Source organism: Podarcis tiliguerta, assembly GCF_965153285.1.
Source record: "Podarcis tiliguerta genome assembly, chromosome: 3".
Lineage (NCBI taxonomy): Eukaryota > Metazoa > Chordata > Lepidosauria > Squamata > Lacertidae > Podarcis > Podarcis tiliguerta.
In genome coordinates this window covers 26,331,405-26,344,685 of record NC_139536.1, presented here as the reverse complement: position 1 = coordinate 26,344,685, position 13,281 = coordinate 26,331,405, and the positions used below count along the sequence as shown (strand labels likewise).

At 43.0% G+C, this 13,281-nt stretch overlaps 1 protein-coding gene across 2 annotated transcripts in view; it reads right to left on the bottom strand.

The window, feature by feature from the left end:
* Positions 1 to 13,281, bottom strand: part of CENPF (centromere protein F) — a 39,212-nt gene that overhangs the window by 16,501 nt on the left and 9,430 nt on the right. For both annotated transcript variants that reach the window (XM_083433265.1, XM_083433266.1), the window contains exons 7-12: positions 12,701 to 12,903; positions 11,861 to 11,986; positions 9,632 to 9,730; positions 8,766 to 8,888; positions 3,795 to 3,930; positions 101 to 3,222 (exon numbers count right to left, since the gene is read on the bottom strand). In XM_083433265.1, coding sequence (XP_083289391.1) covers positions 101 to 3,222; positions 3,795 to 3,930; positions 8,766 to 8,888; positions 9,632 to 9,730; positions 11,861 to 11,986; positions 12,701 to 12,903 — 3,809 coding nt within the window. The remainder of the gene's footprint in view (positions 1 to 100; positions 3,223 to 3,794; positions 3,931 to 8,765; positions 8,889 to 9,631; positions 9,731 to 11,860; positions 11,987 to 12,700; positions 12,904 to 13,281) is intronic.

The following is a 13,281-nucleotide window of genomic DNA, read 5'->3' as shown; positions in this document are numbered from 1 at the left end:
GTCTAAAGAGACTTCCTCCCTTCCCTCCCAAAACAGTACACATGGGTAATCTATTGAACATACATGAAAAACTGCATGATAAGAAATTAGGCACACTTACGTGTTCAGTGTCAACACAAAGCAGAGAATGAGAACCTAAATCAAGGCCTTGCAGTGGTTCCTCCAGTTCCTGAGGCAACAGGTCAGGATGTTTCTTCTCAGCTGGCAATTTAGATGCCACCTGCAAGACCACATCGTTAAGTTTTCGTTGCCACTGTTTGCTTTCCGATATATTTTGCTTTTGGAGACCATCAACTTCCTTCCTTACAGAAAGGAGCAGCTCTTGGATCTTTTGGATCTCTTCGTCTTCAAGATTTTTATGCGACTCAAATGAGTCTTCAAGCATCCTGAAGGACTTTTCATAAGCCTCACGTAGGAGGCATTCGACTCTCTTTTTTAAATGATGTCTTTCAGGCATGGCATGCCCCTGCTTCATCATACAGGCCCATGTGTCACTGTCATTCCCTTCTGAAAGAAAGTGGCCGTGTTCCTCAGGCGTACTTTCTAGATCAGCTTGTTTGTTACGATCTAGGTCACTTATTTCATTTGACGGTCTGTACTGATCAGAGTCGATATCAGATTCCATAAGAGTTGAACTTGTACACGAGGAGATTTTGCTGCAAGGAGGAAATCTCATGGGGAACTTTCCATCTGAATCCAATTCTTCATTCATTAGAAGAGGGGTTACCTGCATTGTGAAGGAAGAATTAGTGACTTGGTCGAGGCTGGTTGATAGTGCAGCATTTTCTTCCTTGAGCATGTCAATATAGCTTTGCAGCTCTGATATTTTGGCGGCCATACCCGAGTGCTGCTCTTGCAAGCTGTTATATTCATTTTTCAAAGAGAATATTTTTTCCTTGACCCCGTCAAAGTGCATTTTAATTTCTTTGCTGGATGGCTTCAAACCTTTGCAGTCAAGTCCACCACAACATTCCAGAGCTATTAAGGGCATTTGCTCAATATCAGATTGTGCTGCTATTTTACTGTGATCTATTAAGCCACCAGAAAAAGCAGCGCTCTCTTCTGTTGCATTATTAATTCTGCCGATGAGCTCTTCTGCCATTGCGCCTGCGATGCATTTCAATTGAGAGTCTTTCAGCTGGGATGCTAATGTTGACTTTTCAATCTGCAGGTGTTCGAACATTTTCTCCAACTCATTGAGCTTGCTCATTGTCATGTGCAGGGAGGCTACTAATCGGACATAATCACTTTGGCTGGGCGTCAGATCATGAGGAACTGACGAACACTTGCCATCTATCTGTCCGCTAAAGTTGTCCTTGGAAACAGCATTGAAATGTGCTGCTGATTGGTCATTCCCTTCCTCTTCTGTAAGCTCTAAATGTGGATTTTCCACATCTTTAAGAGCTTGCAATTGGTGGTTCAGCCTCTCTCTCTCCATTTCGTTTTCTTCCAGTTTTATTTCCATAGTTCTCAGAGCACTCTCCAGTTGCTTTACTTGATCAGCATAGTTCTCTACTGAGGCCTCTCTGTCCTCAAGGTCCATTTGAAGCAGCTCTAGCTGAACCTGATATTTATTCAGTTCCTCCTCCTTTTCTTCCGCAGATCCTCTCAGCTGTCCCAGTGACGTCTTCTCCACAGTAAAGCCACCAGCTGCACGTTCGTCCCTTATTTTCAGTTCCTTGACAAGTTCCTCGTTCTCTTGCAGCAACACATCGTTATGATGCTGCATTTTATTAAGTGCTGCCCTTTCCTGTCCCAGAAACTCAGTTTCTTCAGGTACTGCCTGCATTTTTTCAAGCTGAGTGTTATTTTTCTTCTCCAAGGACATGACCTTAGACTTCGGCTCCTCATGTTCGTTCATGAGCTGCTTCTCTCGCTCTTCAAATGTGGCTTTCTCCACTTCAGAATGGCATGCTTGCTCCCTTAAAGCACATTCTAAGTCCTTATTCTCTGCTTCCACTGATCCACATTTCCTTCTTGATTCTTCTTCGGCTTTAGACAGTAACAAGCTTTTCTCTCTATGCCTTTCTGACAGGTCCAAGAGGCTTTCCTCCCTCTCCTTCTGGCTTCTGGACAGACGGAAGCCTGTCTGCCTTAAGTCTAGATTTCTTTGCTCCGTGGCACTGATATCAATCGTAAGGCCAAGATTTTCATCACTAACTCCTTCAATTAGCTTTTTATTTAAGGCTATTGGTGCCAACGCATCTGGTTCCTTGTGGCTAACTGTTTGAGGCGTAATTTTCAGTTGCTGCACTGTATCCTCAAGGAAAGAGTTACTGCTTCTTAAATTCAGAATCTCTGCTTGCTGCCTCTCTGATTCTGCGATCAGTGCTTGCAATGTCTTGTTTTTCTCCTGGAGAGCCTGTAAAGTCTTAGTGACCAAGTCCTGCTTTTCGGAAACAGCTGCTTCCAACTCACTTATGCGCTTTTCCTTCTCCCTAACAAAATCTTTATGCCTTTGCTCTGCGGCAGCCAGTTTTCTTTCTGTCTCATCTCTGGCTTGGACCAGCTCCTCACATTGTTTCTCGAAGCTGGATTTTAACTGCACGTGGGAAGCTAAGGATGTTTCCAGAAAGGCCATACATCTGTCCTTTTCCAACATTTCCTCTCCCACCCTCTCCAGTGTTTTCTGTAGACAATCCACTTGTTTGGTGAACTCAGATAATTTCAGCGAATTGTTCTCTCTCTCTTTCCTGTGTTTTTCCTCGGATGCTGCTGTTTTATCCCGAAGGTCATTGTGGGCTTTTCTTTCTGCTTCTAGCTCTGCTGTTTTGTCTTCCACCATAGCTTTGAGATTTCTAATCTCCACACAAAGGTTTTCATTCGTACCTTCTAAAGCTTTTACTCTCTCATTACTTCTAAGTTGTTCGGTCATTAAGGCCCTTTCCAGGCTGCAAATCTTGCTCATCAAATCTTCTTTTTCTAAAACAAGTTCATTTATGCGTTGCCCACTTTCTTTTTTCCACTGGGAAAGAACCTCAACCTCTTTTTTAAGTCCTTCACACTCTGTAAGAACTTTCTGCAAAGCTTCCAGATCCTCCAGTTTTACACTGAGCTCTTCAATGGTGTTTTCTTTGTGCTTCAGAAGCTGCTGGAGAGAATCTCGTTGGTTTTCCAATTCAGAAATAGCAAGTTTCATTTTCTCCAAAGTGAGAGGATTCTTTTGTTTGCTCAGATTCTCTTCAAGCAGTTTTAACTCTTTTTCCAGAGAGCAATTTTTATCTGCAATCCAAGTGATTGAAAGAAAAGGGGAAGTATTTAATTTACAAACAGTAAGGTTCCTTTATTCTCTTTATTAGTGTCATTCATTTATTTTATCTCTTTTATCCCACTTGTTCTCATCTGGTAACTTAAGGTTTACACAGACACACCTGGATCTTATCTTTTTCCCTGTACACTGCAAAACATAATGCATATTGCATAGAATTCTAGCCCAATGGTTGCCATTAATTTGATTTTGAATTGATTTTAGAATGAATTGATTTTAGAATGCATTTCAATTAATTGATTGTGATTTTATGTAAACTGTGTTACTTTTATTGTTGTTAGCCACTCTCAGCCCGGCTTTGGCTGAGGAGGGCGGGATATAAATAATAATAATAATAATAATAATAATAATAATAATAATAATAATAATAATTATTTTATCCAGTTATCGAAAACTACAATGGTCGCCCAAGCTGCTTACAGCATGCTAAACAAGATTTAACTCAGTATATGCCATACAGAGGGACCTCAAAACACAGAATAAGGTTCGGAATGGGAAGGAAACCTAATAAAAATTGGTGACTCACTTTTCATATCTTCAACGACGTTTTGACTCTGCTGCAGAAGTCGTTTGGTTACACAGAGCTCTTCTTTTAACTGACAAATTTCTTGCAACTGTTGAGCCGACTGGCAGTGAAGGAGGCCATTTTGCTTCTTTGTTTCCTTGGACAGCAAGAATTAAACAAGTGACAGTTAAAGAATTGGCTACCTTTGACTAAGGTTCTTTGACTCATTGAGCCAGCTAAGACATACATTCCGAGTTTGCTAAACCATAGTTTACCAAGCCAGGAACTAGCAGCAATCTTGGGTACCCAATCGCTTCCTTTCGTATTAGTTCTCAGAAGCTTAAACTACACTTCCCCCATTATGCCCAAAATGGGGAACTGTGGTTTAATGTCGGTTTACTACCCATCGTTTAAGATCCTGGTTAATAAGCTGACCTTCAAACCACAGTTCCTTGCTTTCAGACATAATGGAAGTAGGAGCAATGTGCTGAGAAAGGGAGGAGAGCATGTATAGACAACTTCAGCTTGCTAAAGTATAGCCACTGCTTGCAGGGAACTTTTAAATTGCAAATAGAGGGTCCAGTAAGAAATAAAACAAAAACAACTGCTGAGAAGGCTTTGCTAGGAAAAATATCAAGGGAGATGAAGTCTCCAATGTGATTCCAGGCACAACTGTGACCTTGAACCATACTTTCTTTTCTTTCTGGATGTATAGCCGACCATCCAAGCCCAAACATATAATTCAGGCACTTTACATGTAGGAACGTTGCAATTATCTGGCCGGCTATACCTTTTCAGGTCGTCTGGCCCACACAGTCCCATCATCAGGAGAAGAGTGGAAATGGCTGTGGCTAATTGACTTGCCTCCCAGCCCACAGACCAAGATAAGAGGGCTGCTGAAATGAAGGCCTTTGGGGATCGCCGTGAGGGCGCCAACCCCTTTAATTTTGAACTGTTGAATGCATTATCCGGTAGGAGGAAGTGTGTGGTGTATTATTATTGGGCAGTAGCTAGAACTGCATTTTTGCCGCCCCGAGCAACTGTCTCGATTCTCATGCACTTGTGCATTTCAGAACTGCTTAATACCGCTCAGCGTGAGAGACTGAACCGAACCCTGCATTGGAGAGAGAGGGGTGGAAATGTTGCTCTTTATATACTATATATGGCCTTAGTCTGAGGTGGGTGAATAAGCTGGTTGTCAATTATGCTTAATGCTGCTATGTATTTTTGTAGACCAGATGTTTGCTTTGTAATAAATGGTTGGCTGGGAATTAGCTTTGTTATCTGTATGCCTGATGGGAATGCATGACTGAGACTAGGAGAACTGCTAAGGGTGTATTTTGGAGAGGTTGCCACCGTGTGAGGGGTGATTAGGAGTGCAGGCACAGCTTCTATTTCAGTTATTTCGTTTAGTTGCCAATGATGCTGTTTAGTGGAGTTTTACTGTATTTTTGTATTTGATATCTTCCTGTATTTTTTGTATTTAAGAAAATGCTTTCTTTTCCTGATAATACATTGGCGGAAATGCATTATTTTGTATTTGACCTTCATCTGTAAGGTTTTATGTTGATGCTTCAAGTTAGGTTGTGGAGCGCTTTGAGGAATTTTTTGCTTGTTTTTTTACATACAAAGCAGTACAGAAATTATTTAAATAATAAGTAAATAATTATTGGAGAAAGCCTTACCAGTCCAGACATGGTCTATATGCTCTGGACTGTATCAAGGTGGTCTGTAGCGCTAAAGTCTCTAAAATGCGAAAGGAACTTGAAGCTACACTAGCTGCTTAAGACACACCCATTCTAAATGTAAATCCCAACTAATGTCTGCCAGATGCAATGATGTCCCTCAGTGTATTCCAAAAAAAAGGGGGGGGGGAGAGGAGAGTACCCTGAAATGTGCTTAGAATCATTTAAAGGTTTATAGCCCTCAATCTGGCTTATTTTAGAAAGAAAAAAACCCACAAAAATGTGTTACAGATATAATACAAAGACAACTGCACAACATCGGGACCATAATTTTACAAATAGTTCAAGACATTATTCACTGAAATATAAGGCTTCTCCCTGTGGATTAAACCACTGTGCAGCTTGGGCTTGCCGACTGAAATGTCGGCAGTTCGAATCCCCGCAATGGGGTGAGAACATCAAAGTGCAAGTAGATAAAGAGGTACCACTCCAGCGGGAAGGTAAACGGCATTTCCATGCGCTGCTCTGGTTTTACCAGAAGCAGCTTAGTCATGCTGGCCACATGACCCGGAAAAACTGTCTGCCGACAAACATTGGCTCCCTTGGCCTTTAAAGCGAGATGAGCGCCACAACCCCAGTCATTTGTGACTGGACTTAATTGTCAGGGGTCCCTTTACCTTTACTCTCTTCTATCTGAACTAAGTAGATAAAAAAGATGCAAAAGAGAATGAAGAATTCCTGACATCTAGCTGTTCTGCACACATCTGAGCAATTCAGCTGTGGGAAACATTTATGCTATATACTTTCTGGCTTAGAGGGCTTCTGGAAAGAAGCCATGTTTGGTCCGGTAGCCCAATTCCACCACACTTTTCCACAAACGCAAATAACCTTCTCCTCCATCAAGTGTGAGTTATCGGTTGACAACTGCCCTATCATTTCTTATACACCAAGAGAACGGCAGCAGAAATATTATCACACTGGCAGGCTACAGCTGACAGGCAGTGCACTCTAAGCAGCTGCCAAGCGGCATATGCTAAGTAAGGAAACCTCTAGCCTGTTATAAATTATGCCAGGACAAGGGGGTTTTGCAGGTCAAAAAGGGGGGGGGGAGTATCAGAGAACCACAACCCAATCACGGCCCCTTTAGTGCTTAATGGAAGAGCGAAACTCTGCAGCCAAAGGTCTCTGAGTTAAAACTGCTATCAGAGACAGGGTTAGAACTCATGGAGGCTTCGGGGCCAGGTCTTTTCTGCAGAAAGCAGGTATCTCGCGGATAGATAAATCAAAAGCTAGCCGCCCTCCTGCACAGTAGATCCTAAACACACGATCGCCTTGCATCTAAGCTCTTCCCCAGGAAGGAGTGTGAAACAATTTGGAGCACTCTGCACTGAACCTTGAAAGCATTAAAGGAAAAAAGAACTGGCCCCTGTCATCATAACTCACTCTCCCTTGGGAAGCAAAAATAAAAAGCCAGTTCCTAAAGAAAATGGCACGTACAAACACATACCGCCCACTCCTGAGCCGCTAAGATAACAGATGGCATTGGCAGGGCTTTGTTGGTCTCGAGCCCTCAATTATCCATCTAGTTACTACTAGCAGATGGGCACCAAACGCACCAAAGCCAAATTTAAGAGAAGGGACAACCAGGATGGGAAGCATAAGCTGGAAATTTGCTGGCAAAGCAGGTCTGTATTTCCAGCTATTTAAGCAAATCAGCCCGAGAGCAAGATTAAACTTGTTGTTGCTTCTGCTCATCGCCCGTCCTCCCCGCACGCCCCGTGCCACAACCCCCGCTCAGCTCCCATAAGAAAGAGAAGAGGCAAACTGCAGCGCCAACATTTCCCACACAAGTGCCCAAATGCAAAAGCTCAGGGTTTTTCTGACTTTTTTTTTTTTTTGGATGCGCAGCGCGTAATGAGCATCCTGCAGTTAAAGGCTCCTTAACAGTTTTAAGCACAAGCATAAGGACCATTAGCCGGCGATTTAAAAAGCGCTGCTGGAATACGATCACGGTCAAGTGGCTTAAACGGATGCAGAGAGCAATGGGGCTTTGCATCCTGTGTGATTATCATTAGGGGCCGGACCAATAAGCTCACGGGACTTTGACAGAAGACACGAGCTCTGGCCTTCAGAATCAAACTGAAGGAAACAACGAGATACTCTTTTATTCCACCACCACCACCCCCCGGCTTGGCTTTTCTCCTCCCAGTTCTCCCAGTGATGCTACCAGCAGGCACATCACCATAACTATCAACGTTTCCCTTTTCTAAAGGGAATTTCCCTGGTTCTGAATAGGATTCCTCGCAAGAAAAGGGAAAAGTTGACAGCTATGCACATCACTCTTTTGAGATGACAGGTGCAAGGAGCTGTAGGCTCCGTTAACGTTTGCCGGAGCCTCTTATTAATGATGGGGCCCTGCAGTGTCACACCCCCCCCCCCCAATAACAGCTTAGGTAGCCGGGGGTCTGGCAAAACCTCAGCCAGTCTGGGAGCCTGGGCATTGCGTGGACCAGAGGCTCTGCAGCAGCAATCGAGTGTACTGCATTTCACTGGATGGGAAGCAGTCACAGGCGTTTCCAGACGGACCTGCAGCTTGCCTCGTTTGGCTGAATGCACCAGTAACGAGGGCAGAAGATACTGCACAAAAGCCTCCTGGATGCCACCTTTTGAAAAGTCTCTCCATGGGATTGGAGGGGACTCCTATGCAAAACCTTGGGCTGTGTTTCACGGGACCACAGTGGGAGTGGCTAAATACCGTATTTTTTGCTCTATAAGACTCACTTTTTCCATCCTAAAAAGTAAGGGGAAATGTGTGTGCGCCTTATGGAGCGAATGCAGGCTGCGTAGCTATCCCTCTTGCTGTTCTGGCTTCTGAGATTCAGAATATTTTTTTTCTTCTTTTCCTCCTCCAAAAACTAGTTGCGTCTTATGGTCTGGTGCGTCTTATAGAGCGAAAAATACGGTAATTTCAAGTTTGAAGGAACAGTACCCTTCACCTAACCAGGCCCTTCGCTGCAGATTGCAAGTTCAAATTTGTATCGGCTGATGGTCGATACACGGTCATAAGGCAAAAACCTCCATTATCTCTCGCCACTAACACTGGCTTGCAGATCGCGGCTGGCAGCCATTCTGACTGCTCTGGGCCAGGTCACAGTGATATTGTTAACTGTGCAGTTGATGGGTCATGCAGTGTCCTGCTCCTAAATATATCTCTTCTTTGCCAGAACTGAAAGGGCAAGTGGGATTCACCTCAGCGACACCAGGCCATGGGTCGTAAATATGCAATTATTCCTGTAATTCTGTTTACCTCACAGGTTTTTTTCAGTTCGCTTTCCTTCAGCTGCATTGCCTGAGTAGCCTGGTCCGCTCGACTCAACTTCTGTGAAAAATCGTCAACCTTTTTTTCCAATTGCTGCTTTGCAGACTTGGTCTAAAGGTGGAAAAATGGCAAGTTTTACTTTGCAGCCACGTGTGACATTAAACGATACGGAAATATTCTCAGTGCAGCTGGGGATTCACAGAAGAGGCCACTTAGAAGCATGTTTTTAGAGGTCAACGACTGGGATGATGAGGGGGTCTAGAAACCTATGAGGAACGTTTGAAAGAGCCACGTTTGTTGAGCCTGGAGAAGGCAGAAGACGGAGCAGACTTGTTGCTTCAGAGAGCAGGCCTAGAACCAAGACAGATTTCTGCTCAGCATTAAGAGAGCCAGGGTGGCCTAGTGCCCAGGACCTGGGAGACCAGGGTTCAAATCCCCACTCGGCCATAAAGCTCATTGGGTGACCTCAGGCCACTCACTATCTCTCAGCCTAGCCTACCTCACAGGGTTGCTGTGAGGGAAAAATGCAGAGGGGGATATGTGCGCCACCTTGAGCTCCCTGGAGAAAAAGGTGGGATATAAATGTAATGAAAACACTAAATTAAAAATAATTATTTAAAGAGCTCTTGGTGAACCAAACAGCCTCAGGAAGTGGTGAGCTGTCCCTTACTGGAGTTATTTTAACAGTGGCTGGATGGTTTTGGTTTTTTTATTATTATTATTATAAAAAAAGTCATTGACTTGAAAGATTCATGCGCTGAGGGAGCTGCACAAGATCATTTCCAAGATCCCATCCGACTCTATAAAGTTCTAGGATCCCTCCCCCTTACCAGCCATGTTTAAAAACTACCTACTTTCTCGAGCTCTGCTTGAAGAAGATTGTAGTTGTTCTTGGCTTGATGCAGTTCCCCTTGCAATTTCGTTTTCACCTGATTGAGCTGGAGAGACGCTTCCTAAAACAGCGACGTTGGGGGAAACCAAAATGATTACAAACCAGGAATGTGGTAAATTGTCAGATATTCCTGACCTGATCTCAGGTGATGAAGGAAAAGAAAAGAAAAATGGGTGAAACTTCCCAGTTGCTATGCATCCTGAAGACCTGCATGTCTTTTTGCTGGTGAGCCTTTTACTAAGAAAGGAACAATGAGGAAATTGGAATATATAAATAGATATTTTCTACTGCTCCACTTCAGTTTTTTCATAATGATTTTGTTGACAAGGGTGGGAAGGATTCAATTGCATATACAATTCACTGAATCACATCTATGGCCTGTAAAACTCGTACCATCAGCCCAGTGGGGCTTTAGAGACTTAGTTTTTCTTGAACAGCTGCCCTCCTATGGCAAATTGCTTTGGAAACCAGAAGAGTTTCAAAAGCAGCTTGTGACATGGCATGAAGGTTAGGAGTTCAAAGGAAAAAAAGGGGGAGAAGGCAAAAACTCCACTGAAATTGCACACCCTGCATGTTAGCTTAAGTAGGTGTGCAGATCCTGGCCTAAGTAGGCAACATTGGAGGACGTAGGAGAGAAATTAAAGGTATCTGCTGGTATGCAACTTGTGGCAGGAAATCTGGGGCTGGAACGAAAGAAATATTAAGGAGCAGGGCAGATTAAAGCTGCAATCCTATGCACTTATTTAGAAGGTAAAAAGAAGCATTTTTTTCCATGGATTGAAATGGGAATATATATTTTTAAATTTACTGCTGGTCTTCATTCTTAAAAGAAATGCAAATCTTCTTTAAACCTTGATAATCCTGGTATTTCAAAAGATGCCCAAGAAATCAAGAAACAAGCCGATAAACTTGCTTTCGTTCATTGCCAGTGATATGTGTGAAGACCACCACTGCATGCCAACTTCTCTGGATTACGCCCTTTTGTCTCCCATCCCATCCCAAGGATCAAGCAACAACCCCAAACATTTTATTTTCCTTACCAAAGGAGAAAAGGAAGGATTTTTCTAAACCATTTTGCCAGACCTTTGTGTAAGCAATTTCCTTTGCAACTGTACAAAGTACATTAGAAGTTACGTTCGCCACAAAGGCTGCAGTCTTATGTGCACACAGCCTGGGAGTAACTCCCACTCAACTGAATGGGGCTTTACTTCTGAGCAGACATGAAAATGGATTGTGCTGTGGTGGCGATCACACAGGGTCCCCGGACGCTTGACGGTCTATTGATCCCTGTGCCACCACTGTGCTCGCTTCCCCGCTGCCACCAACCTGTTACTCTCAGGTACACATGGAGTCCAGACAGTTGTTAGTGTTAAACCAAATTAACAAATTTACAGTGGTGCCCCGCAAGACGAATGCCTCGCAAGACGGAAAACCCGCTAGACAAAAGGGTTTTCCGTTTTTCAATGCACTTCGCAGGACGAATTTCCCTATGGGCTTGCTTCGCAAGACGAAAATGTCTTGCGAGTCTTGAGATTTTTTTCCGCTCCCCACCCCCTTTTTCTAAGCCGCTAAACCGCTAATAGCCTTTTAGCAGCTAATCCGCTAATCCCTTAAGCCTTTAATAGCCACTAATAGCTAATAGGGTTGTTTCGCAAGACGAAAAAACCGCTAGACGAAGAGACTCGCGGAACGAATTAATTTCGTCTTGCGAGGCACCACTATATTTTATAAGCATTAACAAGTTTATGGTTTCAGATAATTTTTCTTGTCAGTTTCTTAACCTTTACCCGCCTATACCTTCCTAATACCTTCTAACTGATTATCCCAACTGTTTAACTGACTCCTCTTAACAAATTCTCTCGCTCTCTCACATCAGACTAGCCCAACCCACAGACTTATCCTCCCTCTCCCTTCTCTAACTCCAGACTGACTTCTTAACAACTCTAACTCCTCCCCTTGGGTTCCTATTGGTTAATCATTTTACACTTAGTTAACCCTTTCCTTGTGACCCAGTATGATGTCAGGCACCTAGGAGGGCAAACGCCACAGCTGTAAGTAAGGCTGTTCACCTGTGGATGTGGGCTGATGGAAGTGCGATGCAGGACTGAACATTAGCAGGATCCTTCCAGGGACCCATGGGCTCCCACAACCCCCTTTCACTTGTGAGAATTTCCCCCTTCCCTGGCTTTACCTCCTGGTACTCTTTCTCTTTCTCTTTCATTTTCTGTTGCAAAGAGTGTTGGGCTCTTTCAAAATTTTGTCTCTGGCAGTTCAGCTCCTCTGAAAGCCTTTTCACCTTTTCCTCGGATGCGGTGTGCTATAAAACGAGTAATTTAAATATCACACGGGTTAGAAATATCTGAAACTGAGCTGAATTAAATTATAGCTGGAAAGGGGGGGGGGGAGACAGTAGAGCATCTTAGAATAAAACAAATAAGAATGAATGATTTATAGATGAATAATTGTGAAGCATGATTGTAAGGAAGTTGTCACCCACACAGAGCAATGGGAAAAACGTTTCACCTGCTCAGGTAGGATTGCTGCTGTTAAAATGCTTCTTTCCTAGTTCTTACTAGCAAAGACAACAACTCAATAGATATAGCCATAACTTATTTCAGTATATGGCATAATGGAAGACTTAAAATTAGGGCCAGGATTTTATTTTATTTTTTGGTTGGTTGGTTGGTTGGGGGGAGAGAGAGAGAGAGAGAGAGAGAGAGAGAGAGAGTTGGCCAGTCAATCCCAAATTTAAAATCGTATTAGGCAGCAAACTAGATTAATTAGATGGTAGACTGGACAACAAAGTTGAATTCCACCACATCAGGCTTGCATAGGCAATGTCGGGAGGGTGGTTCCATGGTTCTGCTCCACAGCAACCAGTACCGAGGTCCACTGAAAAGCATTGCTTCAGCAGATATCAGATTATATGACTGTCTCTCCAATATGAGATCCACAAAAATATACAATGAGTGTTGTGCATGTATGTGGGAAATGCCTCTTAAAAAGTCTAAGATTTAAGAAAGCACCTTACCTGATTCGTGGTCTGGTCAAGTTGTGCGTTAATTCTAGTTACTTCATTTCTACTCTTGTTCAGAGCTTTATCTTTTTCTGTCGACTCCATTTTTATATGTTCCAGCTGCAGCTTAGTTTCCTGAAGTTTAGCCGTGGTTGATTTCAAATCCTGTGTTTGAATCTGCAGGTTACGTTCCAGTTCTTGAATCCTGGATCTTAACTCTGTATATACACAAAAGTGTGAATAATATAGTGTTGCTTCATATACCTTGGACAGAGTTTTCTTGCTTCTCTACAGGGAGATATCGAAATCATTCTGCATACGAGTTTGTAAAATGCATTGTTAGCTTAGTTTTGAAAACACATCTGCGATGAAACCCTCTTAAAAATCATACTTAAATTCTGGCATAATATACCTATGAGGGATTGGGAACTATTATGGAAAAAAAGATATTAGGTTCACTTTTATGTCATAATTTAAAAGAAAATATAATGAAAATGCAATACAGGTAGAACTTAACCCCAGTCAAATTGGCAAAGATATATAAAAATAACATAAATATGTGTTGGAGGTGTGAAGAAGGAATAGGCACGTTTATC